We start from the raw sequence: 26,665 nt of genomic DNA on the forward strand, positions 1-26,665 counted from the left end.
ATCTATCTAGAGAGAGGTGCGTGTGTAAAAATTGTTTTATTTTTTTTTAGTTAACCTATACTTATTTAAATACGGCAAAACTTTAAAAACAGAGTTCCACCCAAAATGGAAAGTTCTGCTTTTACAGCCTTGTTCCCCTCTCCCCATTAAGGATTGACACTTTTGGGGAGTGGGTACCCAATTTTGACAGGTATCTGTCCCTACTTCCGCTGCAATCGCCTAGGCGATCGGCAGCAGTTGTCCTTCCTCCCCCATTCACAGCACTACTCACGCATGCGCAGTGGGCACCCGGCTATAAAGCCGCAAGCTGTCACACCCGGGTGCCTGCACTTAGGATGCCGAGGGGAGAAGACAGCCGATGAAACCAGCGGTAAGTACACCACTGGATTGGGGGACAGGTGAGTGTCTTTTTTTAAAGTCAGCAGCTATAGTTTTTGTAGCTGCTGACTATTTTTTTTACATTTTGACTGTAGCTGCGCTTTAACAATTCTTACCATAATTTTCCTTTCCTGGTAACAGCATAAGACAAACAGCAGACAATAGGGACCAGAGAAAAAATATATTCTGCATGTGGTGAAATGTTTCATCACTATTAAAGTGATATTAAAAGCTTACATTTTTTTTTTTAAATAATGAACACATCCTACTTACCTGCTCTCTGCAGTGGTTTTGCACAGAGTAGGCCAGATCTTATTTGTTGCGGGGCCCCTGCCAGCGCTCCTTACCCCTCCCTGCTGTCGGGTGTTCCCCAGAGCAAGCAGCTCGCTATGGGGGCACCCGCTGCTCCCTGTGTCCACTCAAACACAGAGGTGAGGCTTGTCCCCACCACCTCTTCTCATTGGCTATCTGCGATTGACAGCAGCGGGAGCCAATGGCTCCCGCTGCTGTCTCAGGCAATGAGGAGAGGGAGTCCTGGGATTGCCAGTGCACATCGCTGGATCGAGAGTGGGCTTAGGTGAGTATTGGGGCTGGGGGAGCTGCTGCACAGAGAAGGTTTTCTACTTCCTATCTTCCTAATTTATTTCCGTAGACTTGCATTAACAAAAAAAAAAAAAAAAAAGTCTGTTGCCCCCTAAAACCAAGCAAATGCAGGCCATGACTCATTTTACCTGCCCCAATCCAGCACCTGTTTACCCACCAATCTATTCAACATGATCAGCCACAACACCCTTTGTTGGAAATGTTTAATAATAAGCTTTTTTTTCCTAAAAGATTCATTTTTATCATAAAACCTGAGTTGAGAAGATAAGAAAAAAACTGTGCAAGCACAACAGTCACATGTAAAGTGTAAACAGTTATGAGATATTTAGGATTTTTGAATAAAGGTGTGAAATCAAACATAATACTTCCATTGCTCTATAGACGTTAACACCTTAATTGGTTGCTATCGGTTTCTGCACATCACTATTTTTTTTACCATGTTATTTATTATAGCCAAATGAGTGGGTCTTGTTAACGTCTTTCTAAGCAATAATCCATTGTCCTTCCACACCTTGGCATCATGTCAGAAAAATTAAAATAATAAAAAAAAATTAAAAAAAATAACTGCCAGTTGACAATTTTCACTTTCAAAAATTATTTCCTTTGGTTGTCCCATCAGAAAAGCTAGAATGACATAAAAACAAAATATACCATAATAAAATGGAGCATTATTGCATAATCTCCAGAGGAATACTTCCATTCAGTAGCAGAACATCCATGATTGGAGGGACATGGCCATATGGTTTATAAACTCTGAGAATACCTCCCTCACATTCTAACCTTCCCTGCTTACACCTATCTGGGCATCAGAGGATCTCCCAATGCCAAGTGGCGTTGACCCCCAATATAGCCAGAGGAATTTCATGGCTCTAAAAAGGTAAATCAAGTATTTGTTGCCTACAGCCTTCTCAATTGCCCCCTACCCATATGAAATGGTTGCTTCTAAATGGAAATATTGTTTTTAAAATCAAATCTAAAAATATTTTTGGTAAATAATAGCTAGTGCGTGTTTTAAAAAATTTCCAGTGCACACAAAAAAATGTTCTTTGGGCTCTTCATCGTCTTGTTATCTTAGTGCAGAACTTTAAAAAAGGCTAAGACTCCTCGCGTGCAGATTTCAGCCACTCTCCAATTTGGATTGCAATTTCCTGTAGGGGAGAATATAAATGCAGGTTAGTTTAGATGTTCATTAAATGGACAACAAAATCTCTAGTGTGCCATGGCACTAGGTCTGCAGGAAGATACATCAGCTATACTGAGGCAACAAATTAACCTTTTGTTGAGCAGGCAACACTTATTTGCAGCAACAGAAAAAGTGGCCCAGTACCACACATATGGTATGTGTATACAGTGTCCTGACGTTCATTCCTGAGGATATCGATGGAGCATGCAGACCAGCTGTCTCTAGGTCATGGCTTCTGATCAGAAGCCAGCATGATTGGCTCTCACAGTGATATCACTGATAGACAAGTTGCACCGTCTCCCAACGGTAAAGGCCCCATAAAAGGCCGCCAGGAGGCAGAGTGAAAGGGGTTAATTTAAAAAAAAAAAAAAAAAAAAAAAAAAAAAAAACACACAAGATCAGTTTGTGGATTAAGAACTTAAAACTACATTACAATTTTTTGTTTCATGATAAAAAAAAAAAAAAAATTAAAATTTCTTCCCACACCTGGTCTATGTTCCACTTCTCATCTGAATTTCAGGTCTGGGCCAAAGACCTGATCCCCAATTCCTCTCGGCCATGATGGAGTGTCCCCGATCTTATCCTTGCTTCTGTCTTACTTTATACTTTGCTTACTCTCAAAGATTCAAAGAGTACCGTTTTTAAAGGGGCAGTCTTTTTTCATTGCTTAAAAGTAAAAAAAAAAAAAAAACACCCTTTAGGTATGGTAGGAAGGTTGGTAGGGACCCTTTAGGCCTGGTAAAACTTTTAGGGGAACCCCAGCCCCCCAAAATGGGGGTAAAAAGCATGGGTACCCTCCTAATTTCCTACCAGACCCTTGATCTGAGCACAGGCCTGGCAGGGCAGGAAAGGAAGGGGGGAGAAAAAGGAGCCCCCCCCCCCTTCTCCCTGTAGCTTACCAAGCCATGTGCCCCTGGCATGTGGACGGTGTCTCCATGCTGATGGCGACAAAGGCCTCTTTCCCACAACCCTGGCCCAGTGATTGTGGGGGTCTATGGGCAGGGGAGCTTACTAGCATCAAAAGCCAAAAAAATTGTTCCATCGTTGTAATCCATCGTCAAACATGGAGTCCAGCATTGTCACAATGCAGTCTTGCTGAAATCTGACATTTGCGGGTCAGATGTAAGCAATTAGGCGGAGCTAACAGCCCGCAGAACGCCCTTACCGATCGTGTGTTCGGCGAGCACACAAACGGCCGATGTTTGACTCAAACATCAAGCCCATCCCTAGTGCTCAGCAGAGTAATTTTTTTTTTGTTATTTAAATGTACGAAATTGATGACTTCATCATAAAATATTTCCTCACCTCTCTAGCCTTCTGTAAAGATGGAGGATCCTGTGCATCCGATGGATACATATTTGCACAGTGGGCTGTTCCATTGATGAAGATGGCAATTTCCGAGTGAGACTGATTCTTCAGTACACTGAGTGCATGCCAGGGATCCACATCACCTAGTAATGAGATATTCAGGACATTAAATGAAAATGCAAAATATAGATAAAAACAAAATATCTGAACAAGAAAGAAAAAAATTTAATTTTTTTTTACTCAAAGTAAATTGTTTTTCTGGGAATCCAATGAAGGACATAGGAAGTCTTAAATCTTTGGGTTATACTGCCGCATACAGTAGGACTGGACACCGATGAAAAAAAAAAAAAAATATGTAGGCTAGTCAAAAGGATAATCAGAAGCAAAGAGAACCATAATAAAATCCCATAGATTGGAATAGACTTAAGGGAAGGAACTACATGGGGACCTTCTGTACAAAAGGTCTTATTAAGCGAGTGAGAGGCCAATGTACGCTGAAGCAGAATAAAAAGGGCTGAAACCGGACGATGGTGATGGTGCTGAAAGCCTGAAGCTGGTTCAGACACAGCTGCATATAGAGATTTTCCTGAGGCTTACACCAAGTGAAGTATACCTTCCATGTCTAGTTATAGACCTTACAAAAAGTAGAATCCTATCTTTTAGCACTGTAGGAATCACAAACACAGAGACACACCTCTCTCTCAGAACTTGGGCTTTAACAGCCATGTCGTTGAAGCCAAGGACTGTGAAGGATGGAAAATTGGTTCTTGGGATATAAGATCTTAAATGTTCTGATGAATCCCATGAACTGTCTACCAGGAGTCTTACCAGATCGGCCTGCAACATCTATATGGGCTATTCCTGATCAATTAGGATTACCAGAATCCCTCTTGATACTGCAAAGCAGGAAAAGGCATACATCAGGAGGTAATGATCCTACTAAGACACCAGAGCATACACTACTTCCACTAGGTGTAGGGACCACTTTCCTGTGTTTAAGCACTGCCAGCTGAGGAAGCCAACCTCCAAAATTATCTATGCCTAAAATGTACATGGCTGAAAAGGCTGGAACATGATGCACTGCCCAGAACAGGATCCAATTTACATTTATTGCTGTGGTGAAACTTCTAGTTCCTCCTCAATGATTGCTGTACACCCCTGCTGTTGCATTGTCCAACAGAATCTGGATCAAATCACCCTCCAGTAAATCGTCCAATGCTATAGACTGCCAAGTCATCCAAAACGTTTCAGGATATTGACTGGAAGAGGAGATTCCTGCGAACCCCCTGCATTAACAGGTTGCTCAGGACCACTCATCTCCCCAACAGGCTGATGACCATCGTGAGGATCCTCCAAAAAGGCAGGAAGGAAGGACTTTGCAGTCTGTTCCTTAGGTTTCCTCTGCTGGGGAAAATGGATGCTCCTGCCACCAGTAGCATCCTTGATAATACAGTCAGGTTCTGGTCTGAAGAGATGCTGTCCTTTTGAAGGACATGTGAATTAAACATTTTTTTAAAAAGGGGTTTTGCAGTCTAGCATTTTACCCAAGATACCCTACACATTTAAACTGACATGAGACAAATTAAATGGAAAGGGTTTTCTCAACTGATATTGAATGCTACAGCTTTCTCCTCCACATATCATTTAAGTACAGGAACAACCCTGGCAACAATGAGATCTTTGTAAAGAGATTTTGACCAGTCAGACATGGTAAGGTTTCAGTCAGAACAATGTGAAGGGCAAGGCCCACCAGCAAGCACAGGGCTCTATAAAAAGGGTTTCCAACCACTTATTGGTTTCTCATATGCAGGATGGTAAGCACTGTTAAGGTGGGACACTGCCATATCCACAGTGGGAATAGACCACTTCTATACAAAATTCTCACTAAATAGATAGGATAATAAGCCTTTAGTGAGAGCAAACAGCTTGTCAAGATGTTTCCAATCACTTACTCACCCACTAACACTGAGCTCCTTTTTACTGTGGGCTAAAAAAAAAAAAAAAAAAAAAAAAAAGGGAGGATACCATTCACCGGAATGAGATCCCCAGCCTGCCGTGTTAACAGTGGGATTGAAAATCTTGAAAAACATCAATGTGGCCATTGCTGATGCAGTAAGAATACAGTATTACTTTGGTGTATTCGTTCCTAGCCTGAACTGCTGGATTGAGCGATTAGCACATCGCCAAAGTGAGTGTTTCCCGCTCTTTGGTTGGAAAACTCCCTAAGCCAACCAAGTAGGACAAGGTGGGCACCCTTCTTGATCGAATCTCCTTATCCTGCAGCACACTGGAGTGCTTGTTCTATGGAAAAGCCACAGACTTGCTTGGCAGATCGCCACGTGGGGATAGAGGAAAGAAAACCTAGGGAGGAGAGCTAGTGCAGCTGTAGCATCAAGGAGGTGAAGGTGATACTGTTGAAGGATAAAGTCTGTGGAGTATCTGCCATCACATTGATTTCCAAACTGGAAATTAAATCTATCCTGAATGAGCTGTAGTTAACCCCTCTGTGGTTGTTGGCTCGAAAACTGCTGGGCTGCTGACAAATCAGACATGGATTCTGCAGGAGAGGGCGCAGCAGCGCACTTGTGGCATCTGCGAGTCAGCAAATAACTGGATTACTTGGGTCATAAAAATTTGCATGGACATGGTAAAAATCTCAGCTGAAAGTGGAGAGGACCCAGCCACACCTGACAGAGCCAAGGAGGACCTTTAGGACTGAGCAGACTCTAAGATCAGTGGATAGTGTGACTGCAGGCACGAAAACCTTCAGAAAGTGCACAGCAAGAACACCTTCAGAAAGCACACAGCAAGAACCTATACTAGCAAGTGAGCTGATGGCAAGTAAGCTGGGAATTTGTATTAGTTGTTTTTTGACATGCGTCACCCTTCTATGTGCTCCTTGCTGCAATGGCCAGTTATAGGTTGGGGTGGTTGCCATTTGTTTGTACTGTTGGCAAATTGGTGAAATATATTTGCAAATGTGTGCCAACTAAACCCCTTGTTTTAACACGAACTGTTAATACAGGGTTAATTCGGTTTGTTGCAGGTTGGCTGGTAAGTGAGCTGGGAAATTTAGTTTGATGTTTTTAGGATAGATAGAAATTTGAAAAATGGCTTCATATGCTACACACTGTTACCAAAAATTACATTTTCTTTGAATATGCATCCAGTCATGTTCTAGAACATCCCTTCCTTGCAACCATGATACTAATACAGCAACATTTGGCAAGATACTCATCTCCTCTTGCTGCCTCTCCCAAAAATCTGATGCCAAATAACAGGCAGCCTGTGCATGGAGTAGGAGATTCCCAGCAATACCTTTACGTTTACAGTTTACAGCACAGGGTGCTGCATGTCTATAGGTGGAGGTAATGCAAGGTTTCTTTTTACAACATAAGGGATGATCATTTGATTATAATAAACAGAGGAACCTCCTATTAAGCACTCATTTTAGGCATGGCCTGCCTTAACATCTACACAACAAATTCAGATGAGGGTTTGCAGTAGTTAACCTACAGAGGACTGCTTTTTCCCGGTTTTGTTTTAAATTAGATCATCCTTAATTACTCTTAAAATTGATATACCGTTAACAAAGATTATCCGGCTGGATTTTGGGTGATCAGCTCCATAAAATTCATTGGTAAACTGGACAGCTTGGAAGACCGACTCTTTCGGGATCTGGAACACTTCTGTGCAGAGGTCCAGCTGGGACTGAAGAGTTATTCGGGGCGAAAAAGGACAAGAAGTATGTTCACAGGTCTGATCTGTGGGAGGAAAGCATGGATACAATGATATGAAAAAAAAAAAAAATTACTACATCTGGTAACTACAATTAAAGTTTTGTGTGCATTAAAGCTCAACACTTACAGTATCCAAACTCTGTGCATGTTTGGTAATACCACTGCCGCTCCCCAACTCCCACTGGATCCAGCTCTGTCTTTTTCAAGTCTGACAAAGTTTTCTCGTGGGAGTTTTCCACACATTTCATCCCCATTGAATCCATGAACATCTGGAAGAGTAAAGATACTGACAATTATTCTTCCAATTATCAAATAGACCAGCTGCCAGTTTTGCTCCAGATTTTATATAATAGCCCAGCCACCAATGCTTGCAGGGCAGTTTTTTCTATTCCCCTTAAAGGGGTATCATGTGATAAACCTTTGCCCATCCCTCATAACTTGAAGTGTTAGTCCATCTCTTTCTTTTTTCTGAAAAGGTGAACACCTTTCCCACCACCCTGGTCCCTGCTGTACTTACCTCCATGGATGCCAAGCTGTCGGTGCCCATGCAGCTGTTGCAGGGGTCCTGGGATTTGAAATCCCCACTATTCTCCCTCTTTTTTCTGCAGCACTTCTCAGACAGATCAGAGTGATTCTGATTGGCCAGCATCAGCACAGAGCATCTCTCCTGTAAGTACTACAGTGAGAAGAGGGAGAGGAGCAGGGATTTCAAATCCCTGGACTGCTGCTTTGACCGCATGGGCACTGACAACTCATCACCCACGGAGGCAAGTACAGTGGGGACCAGGGGGTGAGGAAAGTGTTTGTTGTTCACCCATCTTTTCAATATTTCAGAAAAGGTTAAAACACATTAAAATTTGACCCTTTTGTATTTGCAGGAACAGAAATGATTGAGTAGAGTGGGACTTTCCGAAGGCTACATGTAAAATGCACTTCTAAAGCATCATACTCAGGGACATCTCCGCATTATAAATACAATGAAAAAACTAATATTATGGTATCACCACTTTAGGTCATTCTGACATTCCACTGTCCCTCAAAAAACCCTCTAATTCTTTTTGCTACCCCATCTAACAGTACCCATTCATAGAGACTGTTGTAAGATCTTTATTGCTCTCATTTTTATGTGAACGTTCTCCAGCAATCCCTTACAACAGCATTTATGTGCAGGTACAGTTACATGAGATAGTACTGTAATGAGAGTGGCATTAGTCTTTTTAAGAGTATTTCTGAAATGGCCACTGACAACATCACTGCCTGTATGTTGACCCTGCACACTTAAAGTGTTACTAAACCCACAACAGTAAAATCAGTCTGTATATGCAGTAAGGCATGCTTGTTACTACTTACTGTGGAACTTAAGGGGTTAATCCTTTACATTGCATAAAAAGGCTGTTTGATCCTGACTTCTCTGATCCTCCCCTTCTTTCAGTGTCCCCCTCTTATCTTCTGATAAGACATATTGTGTGGAGACACTGCACATGCTAAGTTTGGTGTGTAATACTGGAGAGTTTTTTTTTTCCTTGGGAGAGTGCATGTGATCAGCACAGGGCCAATCAGCACTGTCCAGACAGAGGTCAGGGGTTCTGTACCCTCCTAGAGCAAAATGAAAACTCCTCCTACAAGCTTTAACCAGTGCTCGACTGGACAGTGATAGAAGTCACAAGACTGCTCCAACTGCTGATGAGAAAAGGTATTTAGCAGTTTATATTTACTAAAATAATTGCATTTCCAGACCAGATATAGCAGTGGTTCTCAAGCTTCCTAATGCCGCGACCCTTTAATACAGTTCCTCATGTTGTGGTGACCCCCAACCATAACAATGTTTACCCAGTAATTATAATTCATGAAGTGTTGTTTTACCTCCAATACTGCTGCTTTCAACACAGTAGCTGCTTTTAACAGATTAGCTGCTTTCAACACAGCAGCTGCTCTTTACACATCAGAAATATGTGTTTTCTGATGGTCTTAGGCGACCCCTGTGAAAGGGTCGTTCAACCCCCAAAGGGGTCACGACCCACAGGTTGAGCACCACTGAGATAAAGGGAATGCATAGTTCTGGGTTTAGTAACACTTTAAGATGTAGGTATGCCAACTTCCAGGACAGAGATGGCAACAACTGACTACAACCCTTTCAGCTCATCACCCAAGGTATACTGTATACCCTCTCTAGATGATGTGCTGTAAGCACCCTTGCTGCATCTTCTTCTGTGCAACCCATATCTAATATTTTCAAAGCTCAACTCTCTACAAAAAAAAAAAAAAAAAAAAAAAAAAAGGACAACATTTCTTGTGGTGTGGACTCCGTGGATATGATATGCCCATCCCTCAATGCCTATAACAAGCTATACCTCCTTATAAGCACTGGAACTTTTTCAGTGCTGCTCTGGGTATTCTCAATGTGTCCCCCCCCCCTCATTTACCGATTATACTTATTCCTTAGCTTTCACTATCACTCCTTTATGGCCTCCTGTTTTTGTAGGCTCTCACATTTCATTTTCCCATTCTTTCTTTGCTATATATTTATTGTTACAATTGGATTCAGTAACACTCATGACCCATGAATTGTTCGTTCTTGTGAGATGCTCATGGGCCATCTTTGTCATTCTCTGCCTACAGTGACATTTAGGACTACTTATTGTGTTCACATATAGCCTTCTATTATCTGCAGTAATAACTCCAACCAGTAATGTTTTGCTCATTTTTATGTTTTTGATGATCCCGGCCGGGGTGGTTCCCAGCCCACAGCAGTCATTGCTGTGGACATTCAGCACATGGAACGCCTGATCCTGGATAACGGATACATAACCTGTTGTGAAACTGCACAAGAGATGAATCTTTCTGTGAGAGCGGAGAACACAAGAATGACGAAGTAAAGCAGGCTGTCCTAGGTTGGTTCAGGCGTACTGACAAATCGCTCCGTGTCTAAGCTTTCCAATCATTAGTTAGCAGGGGAGAATGTTGAAAAATAAATGCAATTTACACTTCTTGAATTTGTTCTTTTATTATATCAACTCAAAAGTCCCAGTTTGACTTGAACGCCTTTTGTAAAACAGCATTTGATCTGTATAAATATATGGAAATTCTTGTGCATGGTAGTCACGAATCTAAAATGTGCATTGCCTGCCATTGTCAAAGGAATTATAGTGGTACTCACCGAGTTTAAAAGTTTCAGTCCTTCATAGACAGAGCTTGCTGAAAGCATATACTTGCAGATTTTCCTGACATCACTACCTGCAGACTCGTCGTTGTACTGCACAGCACCCATAAATATGTCGGCCAGATTACTGACAAACTCAGTGTAGTCATCGGGTGGGTGGAGGGAAGCACAGGAGAAGAAATCTTTCTCTAGCTGAGTAATATTTCCCGCTTTGAGAAGAGACTCCACTACTCGGAAACTCTCCTTCACTTCGTTCAGACACTGCAGAGAAAGCAAGGCACGGCTTTTAGGCTGGCAACACACGATGCAATCACATTCTACAATCATAGCCTTATATAGAGTATTTTTATTTTTAACCCCTTGATGCCAACATAACACAAAATATGCGGTCTCACAGCACTGGGCTTTTTTCCGTGGGGCCGCATATTTGCGTAAATGTCTTTCTGCTGGGAGCGTGCCACACAGCACGCTCCCAGCACAAAGACCGGGGTGTCACTGAGAGCCCCGGGTCCCGTTCTAACCATTGGGACCCGGGACTCCCGATTCCGGGTCACATGATCGCTGTGATAGCCTCTGTTTGGCTATCACAGTGATCAGTCACTGTACAGCCTGGCCCCCTTTTTTTTTTCTCTATGAATGAAGGAGAGAGATACATTGCATCTCTCCAAGTCCTGGCATAGAGGGAAAAAAAATGTTTAAAAAAAAAAAAAAGATAAATATTAAAAAATAAAACAAAAAAATAAAGAAATATACCTAGATCAAGGTTTGATCTAGTTCAGTGCCAGGGTATGTGTTTGGGTCAATGTAAAAAAAAAAAGAAAAATTGGGTATCAGTGCGTTTTAGGTAAAAGACAAAAACAAAATGTGCACTATTGTTTCTGGGCTGTACTACGGGTACAAAAAACAAATAACATACAAATATATGGTATCGCTGCAATCGTCAAGAGCTGGAGAAATTATTTTGGGTTGTTCTTTGGTGGTAGGTTATGGTAGTAACAAGAAACACACAGCTAAATAAAAAAATGATTTTTTTTTTTACTATTTTGGGCCAGTTTTCCTTTAATAATAATAAAAAAAAAAAAAAATGAAAGCCCAATTTGTCCTGAAAAAAACGTGGTATAATTCACCTGGATCTACAAAGTAGTTGTGATGATATGTACAGTTTTACTAACACATGTCAACGTTGCAAAACTGTGCTTAGGCATTTAGATTTGTTTTACGCTTAGGCGTGAAGGGGCTAATCAAATTAGACCTGACCACACTGACTTTCACAAAAATAAATAAATAAAATCCACCTTTTAGTATTACTAAACAGGGAGCAGAGCCCATATACAGTATACAAGTATGGCTGCCGCCATGTGCAAATATTTACAGAACAGATACAGAACTTGCAAAACATTCAAGTTGAACTACATTGCATCTGAGCAGCACAAACCAAAAACGCTATTCAATTGACTTGTAATATTCAAAGAAAACTTGTCCATTCGTCTGTGTTTTTTACATTCACAGAGCTCTGTTCTGTCTTCCTCTTCGCTGATCAGCAGGTCCTGGCCGGCTATCATTGGCCAAGAGTCGATGACCAGCTTGTGTTGTGACTAATCACAGCACAGCTGAAGCGGCACGCGCGCCCCTACCTGAAAGGGCTGGATCACATATCAGATACGTGATCCAATGCAAGAGAGCTGTTCTGTTGCCGTACACATACATGAGGCGATCGGCAAGGGGTTAACACTCACGGATTATTTACACTACGTTGCGTCCACAAATACAGTCATATGCAAGTGTTTCGGCACCCTTGGACTTGCTCCCCAAAGACTTCTATAAGTGCATGCTGCAAATCGGGAAAGGCTCCAGGGATAGCCCCACCACAGGTTCGGAGAGTGCACAGTAAAATTTCAGGACTAATGAATGGTGGTTGAAAGGCAGCGCCTCTCAACCGTTTCAATACAGAAGAACCCTCAAAATAACTTTCGGGTAGTGGGTGGTGAGGGGGGAAGAAAGCTCCTTACACTTGTGGTCATTGGGAAGAATTCCCCCCCTTATAGATAGCTAAAAGTTATTAAATGTCAGAGGGAAAAATTATCCAAGAGGTAAAAATTGCTCATTGCACAAGGAACCCCAAGCATCCTCTGGAGGAACCCTAGAGTTCTATGGAACCCTGGTCTAAGGGTTAGTTGGGCAAGTAAAAATGTAACATTGCCATCAAGGAATAATTTAATGTAAACTTTACAGGAATATTTCCTTTGATGGGATTGCATATGACTGTCCAAAGAAAGTGCTGTACACAGTTCGCTGCCAAGTGCTCCCTGGCAAACATTTGGTGCAACATAGACAGGAGTTCAACAGATAATTCACTTTTAGCTGCATACTGCTAAAATGAATGCCAATAGTTATGTCAGTCTGCGCTAACACTGCAATGCGGTCCTCGTTCAATTCCACTGGTCCCCCCCAGCACGTAAAAAGCATTTAAAGCAACAGTAAAGTGTATTTTCAATGAGTACATATTTTGATTTGCTACAGCGTTGTTTAAAGTAATTTTTGAGGTGACATTTACATATGTAAAAGAATTCCCTTCCATAATGCTTGCTTTTGCATCAGGTCATCGATGGCTGGAAGCCCAGACCAAATATAGCAATGTCGATGTGCAGGAGTTATATTGACAAGAGCGTTAAGATGATTTGCCTAGCTAAATTAAATCATACTACCATTTTTTTTTCTTTTTTTAAAGGACATATTTTAATAACCTGCTCAGTTTTTTTAAAATTTAGGCTAATAAATGGCCAAAAAATATGAAAAAAGGTTTTTAATGTTTTATTTGTTTATTTTTAACATTGCATGGTATTTTTATTTATGTGCAGTGAGGGCACACAGGAAGAAAAAAAAAAAAAAAAAAGGGAAAAATTCTAGACAGCTGTTATTCTGATCCCTTGATCAGCAATGATGCTGATTGGTACCAGAGCAGTCAATGACAGCCCAGTCTGACAAATATCTTTACATACCTCTGCGTACTACCAGCTGCCAATGTGGAATTTAGAATTGCACTACCTTGTCATGGGGAGCTGTGTCTGTAAATGTTTATGTGATGAACTTTTGCCAGTCATGTGACCACACGGACAACCAATCACATGGATTAAGCACTTAATAAATAAGACTTCTTTTGCACCCAAACCTCACATTCCTGTTAGATAAGCTATAGATAATTTTTACCTTCCATTGCCTGGCTCCTGGAAGTGGCCCTGATTCTAGGAGAGGTAGATCACTGTGATGCTGCAAGGGTGTGCTGTGCCCTGGAAGTAGCACCACTCCTGAGCCCAGATCAGTGATTGCCATATCCAAGGCTCCCATCAGGAGTTAGAGGCTGAGGATGGCTATAGACAGGTTTTCTTTAGCAGATGCTTGATTGTTATTTCCTACATGGAAATAAACCTAGGCTTGTTGCACTTATGTAAGATATTTTCGTATGGGATCAGCTAAGTGTATTTCCATATTTTCTAAGGATCAGCCCACCCAAAAGTGGCAAGTTTGGTTTAGGTGAAACCTATTGGATTCAGTCAGCCCCTGGCATGGATATTCCAACAGTGAGCTCTCCCTGACGCAATTGTCCACTCCGTTCTTTGTAGTTTTGGGTCCCCGTGTTACCGTGTCTATAATGTTAAATATATAATCCAGTCCAACAATTGCACATTTTTAGGTTCCATTAAAATGAATGGCATCTGAAATTCGCGTTGAGTTTTGTCATTTTTTTTTCCGAAGAGCTTTTTGAAATCGCAGGTAGAATCGCAGCGATTCTGTCCGCAATTCAAACCACCTGGGTGTGAACGGAGCCCGAGTGTAAAGCCATCACAGATCTATACAACATTTACAATGTAAAGCGCTGCGCAAACTGTTGGCGCTATATAAATCCTGTATAATAATATATTACTGATGCCTAGTGATTTGATATATAGATTTGTAGTTTTGCCACTGTAGGAGGCTCTGTAGAGTATAAAATGTATGCCAAGGGAATATAAAATTTATGAAGTATGCCAGAAATAGAGTATGCTCCTACCTTCCTTTTTGACATGACAGCACAGCTCTAAAATCCTAAGCAAGTGGTGTCAGCCCTGCCTATTTAATATCGGATGAAACAGAGACCTCTCCTTATCTCCATAACCCCTCCATGAACACAGGAAGTGATCAGATCACAAGATTGTAATTTTTGTGCACTTTTTGAAGAGATATACCAGAACACTTCCAAGGGTATATTTCACAGACCAAAAAGGAAGCAACTAAGAGAACGTTCATTGATAGAGTTCACATACTCTTTAAAAACCAATGAATAATCTGATTTATAGACTTGCATTGTGAAATGAAGCTCAACCATTGTGTAGCAGTAAGCAGAACCAAAGTGCATATTAAACATATATGGCTGCCCCCATGTATGGATATAATGACAAACTATACATCAATAGGTTGCTGAAGCATTATACAAAGCAAACTGATCTTTTTTTTTTTTTTACATGTGTATCTAAAATAAAGTGAAAAGACCACATCTGATTTAAAGTTGGACCAGCAGAGAGCTTCTTAGCAATGGGAACATAGAGCTACAATATAACAGGGTCACATTCACTGTACCTTTTCAGATCCTCCGATGACTGGGTCCGACAAGCTGTTAGCTACCACCTGTGAAAAGACAAACAACATTTATAACATGGAACCCGTTTCTTTAACAAACGATGGGCATCTGCAATAATCTGGACCTTTTTCTTAAAGAATTAGAATGGTAAAGCCTTAAAAAGATAAGTTTACCTAAAAAGAATTTTTTTTTTAAATAATAGATTTGTAATAATAAAAAATAAGAAGTATAAGAAATGCACATATTTTTGCAGGTAAAAAAAATGTGAATTTACTATTCTTTGTTTTAGGAGCCTGGAAAGCATTGCACCAGAGATCAGCAGATCGCAGGTGCCATGCAGGACTCTTGTAGACTGTCAGTGTAATCTATTTGCCTGTACATCTTATGGGCAGACAGTTTTACACTGACAGGGAGAATCAATGAATTACCAGAGCGCTCAACCAACAACGCTGTCGTAGTTCATTGACAACTACAAGCGGACAGCTACGAAGGATGATGGTACTTGTAGGGGATTCATTCACAAAACTTTGAACTGTGCTCTTTTCAAAAAGTGACATCTGGTATGGGAAACTTCTCCCTGTACTACTGTCACACAAAGGGCTCGGATTGCCATGCCGCTGCAGGAGTGGGAACACGTTCCACCCTAAAAAGCGGGTCCACCCTAAAAAGCGGGTGGAACATGTCCCCGAAGGTTAACATATCCTTTAACATTTAGGGTTTACTCAATGTATTACTATTTGTATCATCTTCAAGTGGAACTAAAGTAAGCGTCACTCAACTTTGCTTTAACAGTGCAACACCCACGAGGTCCCTCGCTGGTACCGGCATCTTCTCTCTTGCTGCCGGTTTTCGGCCCAAGAATTTATTGATGTGGGAACATATTTAAAGTGCTTGCTGCTTATCATTTATAGCAAGAGTATTGTATTCTTATCCCCAAAGGCACCATGCCAGAATGTAAACTTAGCTGCGCATGCACAGCTCAGTGTACATTCCAAGGAAGACGGAGTAGGCAGATAGGATTATTTTATCTGATGTCATAGCGGCAAAGGGGGTCGGGGCCTCATACAAACAGGCAGCATATAAACACAACAGGTAAACTTGTTAACATTGGTAGCAGAGATGAAGTTCTTATGTAATGTCATGTTTCACACGATTGTCATATGCCTTTAAGTGTTCTTTGTATTTTGTCTCTGCTCCTCCCTTTCCTTTGGTTTAGTTCATGTTGTATAGATAGCTCCACCCCTTTGTTCATCTTTCCAGTAATGCCCCTCAGCTTCAAGCCTCATGTCTTATGGAGTAGATCACATTATGATCTTTTGACCTATCCGATGTTCATCGTTGTAAGATTCTCTCAGTTTATGGAATAAACTTCTGAAGGTCTACAAGGTGTCGTCTGGATCGAGTCACTGTTTGTTCAAATAAGATTGGAGTTATCGCTATCTCATCACAACTGTAAGTAACAGAGATCACACTTTCAATGCTTAGATTGGAGAGACAGAACATGTAACAACTTGCTTGCATAGTTTTGGGTGGAATCAGCCTTTACTAAAACATTGCCAAGATGTTTCAGTACCTTGTTATAATCTACGAAGTCGAGCTCCGCTCTGACAGGGGCAGAAGAGGCCACGGCTGCATAAACCAAATGTGGGAACTGCAACAAAACAAAACATTACACAGGTATTACTGAAGCATGAGTCCAGGGGAAAATAGTAGACTAGTGTGAGAGTTACACATTTATTAAAATTTTAATCAGATGTTTGTAAATGCTGCTCATAGAACTACCAGAAATCAGTCTTTACTAGAACACTAAAAACAAGAATTACAGCCATGACAAGCCCATGTATTTGCCCAATGTGGTCATCCTAGGGGGAGCAAAGGAAAGCTCTGACCAAAGGAACGAGTCTTCTCCATAGTGCAGTAAGCATGCTGGATGTGAAGTGGCGACACTGAAAACTGCAGAGCTGTGATGTTACCTCCTGGCTATATTATGTGGCAGGATTGTGTGAATTTTAAAGAACAGAATTACAATATTGACTGGTAACAAATTTCAATAGGTCACCTTAAAAAGAAACACGTAAGAATTTTAGATAGTAATGTGTGCAATGAGATTCCCTAAGAGATCCCAAAGAATGAGTCCGTTGACATCAACCTTAAAATTTAAACGTTTGGATGGGTTAGGGGTGGACTGACCATTCGAGCACTCGGGCACTGCCCGGGGTCAGTAGGGGGCCCCACGAGGTGCCCCTAGTACCTTTCATAGGCTTTTTTAGGTGTGGGTGAGGACACAGGGGCCCTATAATCCCCTATTGCCTGGGGGCCCGATGACTTGTCAGTCCACCCCTGGTTGACCCTATAAACAAATTCCTTGCAATTTATTCCCATTAAAATTAATAAAAAGAAATTAACTCAAACAAGACTGAAACAGCAAGTCTACTCTAAAAACTTTACAGGAAACATGCACATGCATTTTGGAGGCTGCAAATCAGTGACCTCCCTTTCTGAAAATACTAGTTTCCTGGCTGCCATGCTGATGCAGAGTCTTCTGAATGTTCTGCATGATTGACCTAGGGGAGAAGTATGTTGATTAACAGTTCTGACTGCACTCTGACCTTTTTCCCCATCCTAACTCTACTATCATGACCGTGTTAAGATCATTGGCCAAACTATTTTAAAGGATAAGTTCACCTTTTGGACAAAAATAATTAAAAAAAAAAAAAAAGGCACTTTTTTTGTACACAGGTTAAAAAAATTAAAAAAATAAAACAAAATATGCATTTATTATTTTTGTCCAAAAGGAGCCTGGAAAGCATTTCACCAGCAATCAGTAGATCACTGATGCCATGCAGGTCTCCTGTAAACCTCTCAGAATATCTGCTTGCCATACGGGAAGAAGGGGCTTGAATGAACTACCACAGCACTCCATAGCGCCCTGGTAGTTCACTGAAAACTACAAGCCGACAGCTGCTAAGGCTGTTGGGACTTGCAGTTCATTCATTCACGGATGTACGTGAATGAATGAAGCGGTCGTGTGGGCGGAGTCCCCCACAGCCGCGCAGTTTTCAAATCTGACAGATAATACGGGGAGAAGTTTCCCCATACTGTCAGAGGAGAGGGGGGGGGCAGGCACGGCTGCAGCTATGGGAACATGTTAGAGGCTCCACCCTAACAACGGGTGGAACATGTAACATGTCCCCAACGGTGAACTTATCTTTTAAAGAAACCAACAAAAATGGATATTTCCTGATCTAAAGTTGTTGCTAAAGGACACATACTAGCCAACTAACCTATCAGCAGGTCTTTGGAGCATCGGAAGAACCCGAAGTACCTGGAGGAAACCCACACAAGCCCAGGGAAAACTTGTTACCTTCATGCAGATAGTGTCCTGGCTGGGATTCAAACCAAGGACCTACTGCTGTAAGGCATCTGTGCCAACCACCAAGTCACTGTGCTGCCCACACTCAGACGTTTTGTATCCAAAAAACTGACCCAACATTACTACTATGTGCAGAGCTAAAACCTCACCTTCAGTCTGAACCAAGCAGACAGAGATCCGGGATAGGAGCCTCCAAAACAGATCCAAGTGTTGTTCCTAGTCAGATTGTATTTCTGGGAGATGATCAAATGGAAGGAAGCCAAGTCTGCAAGTCTAATAGAGCAGAAACCGTTACAAAATTACTGGCCTTGGAAGTCCTAATTTGGAAAAAATGGAGAGACTAAGCCTGGCCATACATTATACTTTTTTCTTGTACAATTTTCCTTTAGGATTTACCAAAACCATATAATATGAGGTCAAACCTAAACACTTTCAATTTGTATTCAATCAGACAGGCCTCTGCACTGCAAAGTTGAAGGCAAATTTAAAAGAAAATTGAACATGAAAGTTATATAATGTATGGCCAGCTTAAGGGGGCTCATTCAAGTTGACCGAGTGCTGGGGGGAGCAAAAAAAAAAAAAAAAAAAAGGGTGGAGCCAGGTCACGACCTGTCAAGTCACAACTAGTTCACCTACACTCATGGAGCTCTTTCAGCTGCATTACATGGAACTTTTTGGGGTACAACAGGCTTCATACTGAAGCCTATATACACTAATGCCAAAAGTATTGGGACACTCCTCCAAATAACTGGATTCAGGTATTCCAACCACCTCCATGGCCACATGTTCATAAAATCAGGCACCTAGGCACGCAGACTGCTTCTACAAACATTTGTGAAACAATAGGTCGCTCTCATGAGCTCAGTGACTTCTAAGTGCAGTAACGTGATAGGTTGCCACCTGTGCAATAAGTCCATCCGTGAAATTTCCTTTCTACTAAATTTTCCACAGTCGACTGCTAGTGGTATTATAACAAAGTGGAAGTGACTGGGAACAACAGCAACTCAGCCACCAAGTGGTAGGCCACGTAAAATGATAGAGTGGGGTCAGTGCATGCTGAAGCGCACAGTGCTCATAAGTCGCCAACTGTCTGCAGAGTAAATAGCTACAGACCTCCAAAATTTGTGTGGCCTTCAGATTAGCACAACAGTGCGTAGAGAGCTTCATGAAATGGGTTTCCATGGCTGAGCAGCTGCATCCAAGTCTTACATCACCAAGTGCAATACCAAGCGTCGGATGCAGTAGCGTAAAGCACACCGCCACTGGACTCTAGAGCAGTGGAGATGTGGTCTCTGGAGTAACCAATCACACTTCTCTGTATAGCAATCCGATGGACTTGTCTGGGTTTGGCGGTTGCCAGAAAAACGAGACCTGCCTGACTGCATTATGCCAAGTGTAAAGATTGGTGGAGGGGGGATTATAGTGTGGGGTTGCCTTTCAGGGGTTGGGCTTGGCCCCTTAGTTTCAGTGAAGAGAACTCTTAAGGCCTCAGCATAATAAGACATTTTGTACAATTTCATGACTGTACACCAGTGTACAAAGCAAGGTCCATAAAGACATGGATGAATAAGTTTGGGGTGGAGGAACTTGACTGGCCTGCACAGAGTCCTGACCTCAACCCGATAGAACACCTTTGGGATGAATTAGAGCGGAGACTGCGAGCCACGCCTTCTCGGCCGACATCAGTGCCTGACCACAAACGCACTTCTGGAAGAATGGTCAAACATTCCCATAGACACAATCCTAAACCTTGTGGACAGCCTTCCCAGAAGAGTTCAACCTGTTATAGCTGCAAAGTGTGCGCCAACAAAATATTGAACCATACGGACTGACACCATTAAAGTTAATGTGTGTGTAAAGGCAGGCGTCGCAATACTTTTGGCAATATAATGTAAATAGGCCTGCGGCGTATGTAAAGGTATTTGCTATCCATTTTAAATCTCCATTACAGCCTCATAATGTGGCAATGCAATACTCACGCTTGCTGACTAGACAGAAATCTGATCCCTTCCAGGGTGAGGCCATCTTTGTTAATACTGGCTCCATAATACCGATGTTCAAGAGACACCAAGAGTGCGTGATGCTTCTCCGCCAGCTCCACATGCTCTCCTAAATGAAACACAATGTCCTTGTCAGCATATCCTTTTATACCTCCAAGTGTACAGGGTCAAAGCCCAATTCCAAGCTCAGGTCATCCGCCCTGCCAACCCCAAACTGCCTTTGGAGAACGCCAGACACTAAGAAAAATAAATAGATAAAATCAAGGTGCCTTTGGTCCAGTAACATCAAAAGGTCCTCTTCTCACCCTTTTTCCTCCAGATGTGGGGGGATCCCAAATGCTGAAGAGAGAAGCACACCATAATGATGGAGTGCTGCTCTCTGCAGCATTCTCCTGTGTGTCCAGGGTGGAGCATTAGCAACCAGGGCTGACAATGAATGGATTAAAAGGTCCTGGATGTCATTCAACTAGGAAGAGGAGCTATACAGCTTTGAAGTATCAGTGAATGAAAGAGAGGTAGATTGATGAACTCTGTATAATAAACTATGCCTCTAGTACTGGGGTCTCCAAACTGTGGCCCGCAGACTGGATGTGGCCATTTACTCCGGCCCTTGGGGAACTGTTCCTTCCACTGACACCAAAGACGGAACACTATTCCTTTCACTGGCACCAATGATGGGGCACCATTACTCCCATGGATACAAAGGATGTGCTCTCACTGCCACCAAATGATGGGGCTCTATTCCTCCCACTGCCACCAAATGATGGGGCACTATTCTTCCCACTGCCACCAAATGATGGGGCACTATTCTTCCCACTGCCACCAAATGATGGGGCACTATTCTTCCCACTGCCACCAAATGATGGGGCACGATTCTTCCCACTGCCACCAAATGATGGGGCACGATTCTTCCCACTGCCACCAAATGATGGGGCAATATTCCTCCCACTGCCACCAAATGATGGGGCAATATTCCTCCCACAGAAACCAAATGATGGGAAACTACAGGTGAAACTCGAAAAATTAGAATATCGTGCAAAAGTTCATTTATTTCAGTAATGCAACTTAAAAGGTGAAATATATGAAATAAACTAATTACATGCAAAGCAAGATAGTTCAAGTTGTGATTTGTCATAATTGTGATGATTATGGCTTACAGCTCATGAAAACCCCAAATCCACAATCTCAGAAAATTAGAATATTACATGCAATCAATAAAACAAGGATTGTACATAGAACAATATTGGACCTCTGAAAAGTAAAAGCATGCATATGTACTCAGTACTTGGTTTGGGCCCCTTTTGCAGCAATTACTGCCTCAATGCGGCGTGGCATGGAAGCTATCAGCCTGTGGCACTGCTGAGGTTTTATGGGAGACCAGGATGCTTCAATAGCGGTCTTCAGCTCTTCTGCATTGTTTGTCTCTCATCTTTCCCTTGGCAATGCCCCATAGATTCTCTATGGGGTTCAGGTCAGACAAGTTTGCTGGCCAATCAAGCACAGTAGTCCCACGGTCATTGAACCAGGTTTTGGTACTTTTGGCAGTGTGGGCAGGTGCCAAGTCCTGCTGGGAAATGAAGTCAGTATCCCCATAAAGCTTGTCTGCGGAAGGAAGCATGAAGTGCTCCAAAATCTCCTGGTAGATGGCTGCGTTGACCCTGGACTTAATGAAGCACAGTGGACCAACACCAGCAAATGACATGGCTCCCCAAATCAACACAGACTGTGGAATCTTCACACTGGACTTCAAGCATCTTGCAGTGTGTGCCTCTCCATTCTTCCTCCATACTCTGGGTTCTTGGTTTCCAAATGAGATGCAAAAGTTGCTCTCATCAGAAAAGAGGACTTTGGACCACTGAGCAACAGAGCAGGTCTGTTTTTCTTTAGCCCAGGTAAGACGCTTCTGACGTTGTTTGTTGTTCAGGACCGGCTTGACAAGAGGAATACGACATTTGAAGCCCATGTCCAGGATCCGTCTGTGTGTGGTGGCTCTTGATGCACTGACTCCAGCCTCAGTCCACTCCTTGTGAAAGTCTCCAACACTTTTGAATGGCCTTTTCCTGACAATCCTCCCCAGGCTGCGGTCATCCCTGCTGCTTGTGCACCTTTTTCTTCCACACTTTTCCCTTCCACATAACTTTATATTAATGTGCTTTGATACAGCACTTTGGGAACATCCAACTTCTTTTGCAATTACCTTTTGAGGCTTTCCCTACTTTTGGAGGTTGTCAATGATGGTTTTCTGCACAACTGTCAGGTCAGCAGTCTGTCCCATGATTGTGATTCCTACTGAACCAGACAGAGACCATTTAAAGGCTCAGGAACCCTTTGCAGGTGTTATGGCTTAATTAGCTGATTAGAGTGGGACACTTTGAGCCGAGAATATTGCACTTTTTCACAATATTCTAAATTTTCTGAGATTGTGGATTTGGGGTTTACACGAGCTGTAAGCCATAATCATCACAATTATGACAAATCACGACTTTAACTATCTTGCTTTGCATGTAATGAGTCTATCTCATATATTAGTTTCACCTTTTAAGTTGCATTACTGAAATAAATGAACTTTTGCACGATATTCAAATTTTTCGAGTTTCACCTGTATTCCTCCTACTGACACCAAATGATGGGAAACTATTTCTCCCACTGACACCAAATGATGGGAAACTATTCCTCCTACTGACACCAAGTGATGGAAAACTGTTCCTCCCACTGACACCAAATGATGGGAAACTATTCCTTCCATTGACACCAAATGATGGGAAACTATTCCTTCCATTGACACCAATTATGTAATTTGTTTCATTCCCACTCACCATTAAGCCACAGTCCAGCTGCCCTAACGTTTGAAGGGCAGTAAAACTGTCCATTAGTTCCAAAAGTACTAGACCCCTGCTCTAGTAGAGAATATACAAAACCTCAATATATGGAAGAGCAAGCTTCTAAAACTGTCAGCATTATAGAATTACATTAAAGTGATCCATGCTACTCCTTTCACATCTGAAGTAATAACAATTAAAGATTTAGTTCACCTATAATGACTTTTTCAAAAGTAATGCCTATGTCTTACAGCATCCTCCATACTCTAATATGCAGTGCTTCATTTAGTAAATCAATGCTTACCTTTTATTCCCTTACATATAGAGCCATCTAGGTGCAGTGCATCTCATCTGGGAAGGACAGGGACCACATCCAGCCTTGTCCAGCTGCAGCCAGTCAAAGCCTATGGTAGCCTGCAGCTGGACAGGTTGGAACCCTTGTTTAAAGGCCCTGTGTGTTATTTTCATACAGTGAATGCAGAAGTGGGATGAACTGTACCGAGATATGGCCCCCAAGTGCAAGGGGCCTTAAGCAGCTTATTCCATTGCACCCTCCCCCCCAGCCTTGCAGTTGATAGAACATACTGAGCATTGACGGGGCAGCCCTGGAAACTCAGAAATGATCACTTGGTATTGTTCCCTACCCACAAATGCGCAGTCTGCGATCTTTCACTGTTGCAGAATGAGGACTTGTGAGACAGCGGGGGTGGGTAGTGAACAAAGCTGAGTGTTCATTCATGAATTTCTGGGGCTGGGCACTTCAACACTTGGTATATCCTGCCATCTTCAAGAGAAAAGTGTGTGTGTGTGTTGCAGGGGGGGGGGGTTAATAAGCAGCTTAAAAAGTAAGAGATCTACTAGACTGAGCATCACACATGTACTAATGACACTAAAGAAGTATATTTTGGAAAATTAAAAAAGTTAAACCCTGTCAGTTCTGAAGATTTGCATTCCTGCATTATAGATATCTTGTTTCCCTCTTTTTTTACATAAGTGATCGCATACCCACTGTTCTTATCTGCATAAGAGCTGGGGGAGGAGAAACTGCAGTGCACTAATATTCCCAGTGAATGGGTGTGGGGAGGAGGGGGGGGGGCTGTAAGTGTTATGGCAAGTCTGATCATTGGATTAGCTCCCAGAACATCCAGAAAACCTACAATGTGCTCTCATGCCTAGTGTGGTCAGTTCTTAATAGGCAAGCAGAGGGACTGGCAGGAACACCAGGGATTTCACAGAAAGGAAGCAATACAAAGAGAAGAGAATACTTTTTTATACAAGTACATAGTACAGCAGGCACATATCAGGAATATGAAATGTTGGGTTTACAACTTTTTTTAACTACAATTGTCCTCATGTATTAGCCCATCTGTAGGATGAACAGTGTTTCTCATTACTAAACCCCTTCTCTCAGGGCAGTATGGGAGACTGGAAAAGCTGTATTCAATCAACATACATGATGATCGATTCTCGCTCTGGATAGATGTGCTCATTCTTTTCAGCTGTGTAGTTTAAAAATAAAAAAAAAAAAAAAGTAGGTGCCAGATGATTAGGAGGATTGCTGTATTATGTTCTACCAACCTGCCAAGACAGAATATTCAGATTCGGCAGCTTCTCCACCTATGAACAGGAATACGGGTCCACCTGGATGCTGCCAGAACTCTTTGTTGATCCAGTACCGCTAAATGGGGAGAGTTGGAGGAAGAGTAAGATGAGGAAACATGTCAGAACATTCAGCAATTGCCTTCAAGGACTCATATACAGAGGCATCAAAAGAAGGAACATGGCATCCATTCCACAGCAATTAAATTGTATTGGGTCAAATGATGCAGTACGCCAAGGGGTTGATTTACGAAAACTGGAGAGCACAAAATCTGGTGCAGCTGTGCATGGCAGCCAATCAGCTTCTAACTTCAGCTTGTTCAATTAAACTTTGACAATGAAACCTGGAAGCTGATTGGTTTCTAGGCAGAGTTGCACCATATTTTGCACTCTCCAGTTTTAGTAAATAAACCCCCTAAATATTTTACTGTAGACTAACTTCACATTGTGCCCTGCAACATTTGTAAACACTGTTTGATGGTGAACAAGGACTTGTGGTCCACATCTCTGGTAGTACCAAAAGTGTCAAAGTGAACCTGTTCTCAAAGACAAAACTAAACTATATAGCACTATTACCAAATAAGAAGCACCATGTGGCATACCAGAGTATCCTGGGACACATTTATTCAAATATTGACATTCCCTAGAGGAAGCATTGAAGTCTGTTCGGCATTAACCAGTTCCACAGCGCCCTATAGCAGAAATACTGCTACAGCGTGCCACGGCTGTGCAAAATCACATATATAGACAAAGGATTTGGAAGTTTCGGGTAGGGGGCGCACGTGTGTGCCCTACCCGCACCACCATTCGCAGCCTCGGCTGTCAATCAGCGGGTCCGGGCCGGTGATCACTCACTGGCACCGGTGATCACTGAGTATCTCCGACAGGGAAGAGACCTGTATGTAAAAAAAAAAAAAAAAAAAAAAATAAGATCTCTCCCCTGTCAGCTCCTGCACACTGCTTTGTATGGCTTTGCATACAAATAGAAAATAAAGGACAAGAATAGAACAGAATAAAATTTAAAAAAAAAAAAAAAAAAAAAAAAAAAAAAAGAAGAAGAAGATAGACATCTTCAGAAATTCAAATTTTGAATAGATTAGAATAAAAATAGAAAGACTATAGCCATCTTTTGAAATTTGAATGTCAACAAGAATAGAAAAAAAATAGACTAGAATTGAATAGAAAATAAAGGAATAAAACAGAATAGAGTAAAACAAAATAGAAAAGAAATAACTAGAAAATAGAATAGAAAGAATATAGCCGTCTTCAGAGATCCAATTTGATATTTTCGATTCAAATATTTCGTATCCATTGGAAAAATTTGAATCTGGTCGGAAACAAATGAACAAAACTAAATGAAACAAATTTCATTATAAATGCAACTAAACGAAATTAGTAACTTAACAAAAATTGATCCAAAATTAAACAAAATTTTCATTCTGCACATATCTAGTGAGAAGACCTTAAAAGCTCCCACCAGCCTCCAGTGGCACATCATCACCTGTGGAAATGCCAGTATTTCCTAAATACATTCCAGACCTGGGTGCAGCATACGTCACATTCATTGGCTTCGCTTCCTTGATGGGACCCTTGTGCCTAAACCAATGAATGTTCCATGGCAGGTCCTCAACTCAAATATTCATCATATGACCAATGTTTGTATTTACTGACCTGCTCGTAGGTGGCGTTGTTTCTTCGGTTGAAGTGGTCCAAAGGTTGTGTGATGTAGCCTTCAACTACTGGCTCATAAGAAGGGGCTCCTTTGGGTATACCTAAGCGACTGTAGAAGGATTTGAAGTACTGGATCTCACGTAGCTCATGTATCTTCCTCCGAAGCTGTCTCTGGTTCCAGGCTAGAGAAGAGAAGACAGAGGACAATGAATGAAC

The 26,665-nt window shown here is 41.9% G+C and overlaps 1 protein-coding gene across 1 annotated transcript; it reads right to left on the reverse strand.

Moving 5' to 3' along the window:
- Positions 1–1,170: 1,170 nt before the first annotated feature.
- On the reverse strand, positions 1,171–26,665 carry PRSS16 (serine protease 16; the record flags this gene model as incomplete). Its single annotated transcript, XM_089684230.1, has 11 exons — positions 1,171–2,129; positions 3,470–3,615; positions 7,057–7,236; positions 7,340–7,481; positions 10,370–10,633; positions 14,987–15,034; positions 16,561–16,638; positions 18,510–18,633; positions 20,340–20,469; positions 24,758–24,857; positions 26,450–26,665. Coding segments are annotated over 11 exons (1,482 nt in total), but the record flags the coding sequence as incomplete, so codon positions are not given.

Source organism: Staurois parvus, unplaced genomic scaffold (genome assembly GCF_062004578.1).
Source record: "Staurois parvus isolate SC_StPar_1 unplaced genomic scaffold, SC_StPar_1.0 ptg000340l, whole genome shotgun sequence".
Lineage (NCBI taxonomy): Eukaryota > Metazoa > Chordata > Amphibia > Anura > Ranidae > Staurois > Staurois parvus.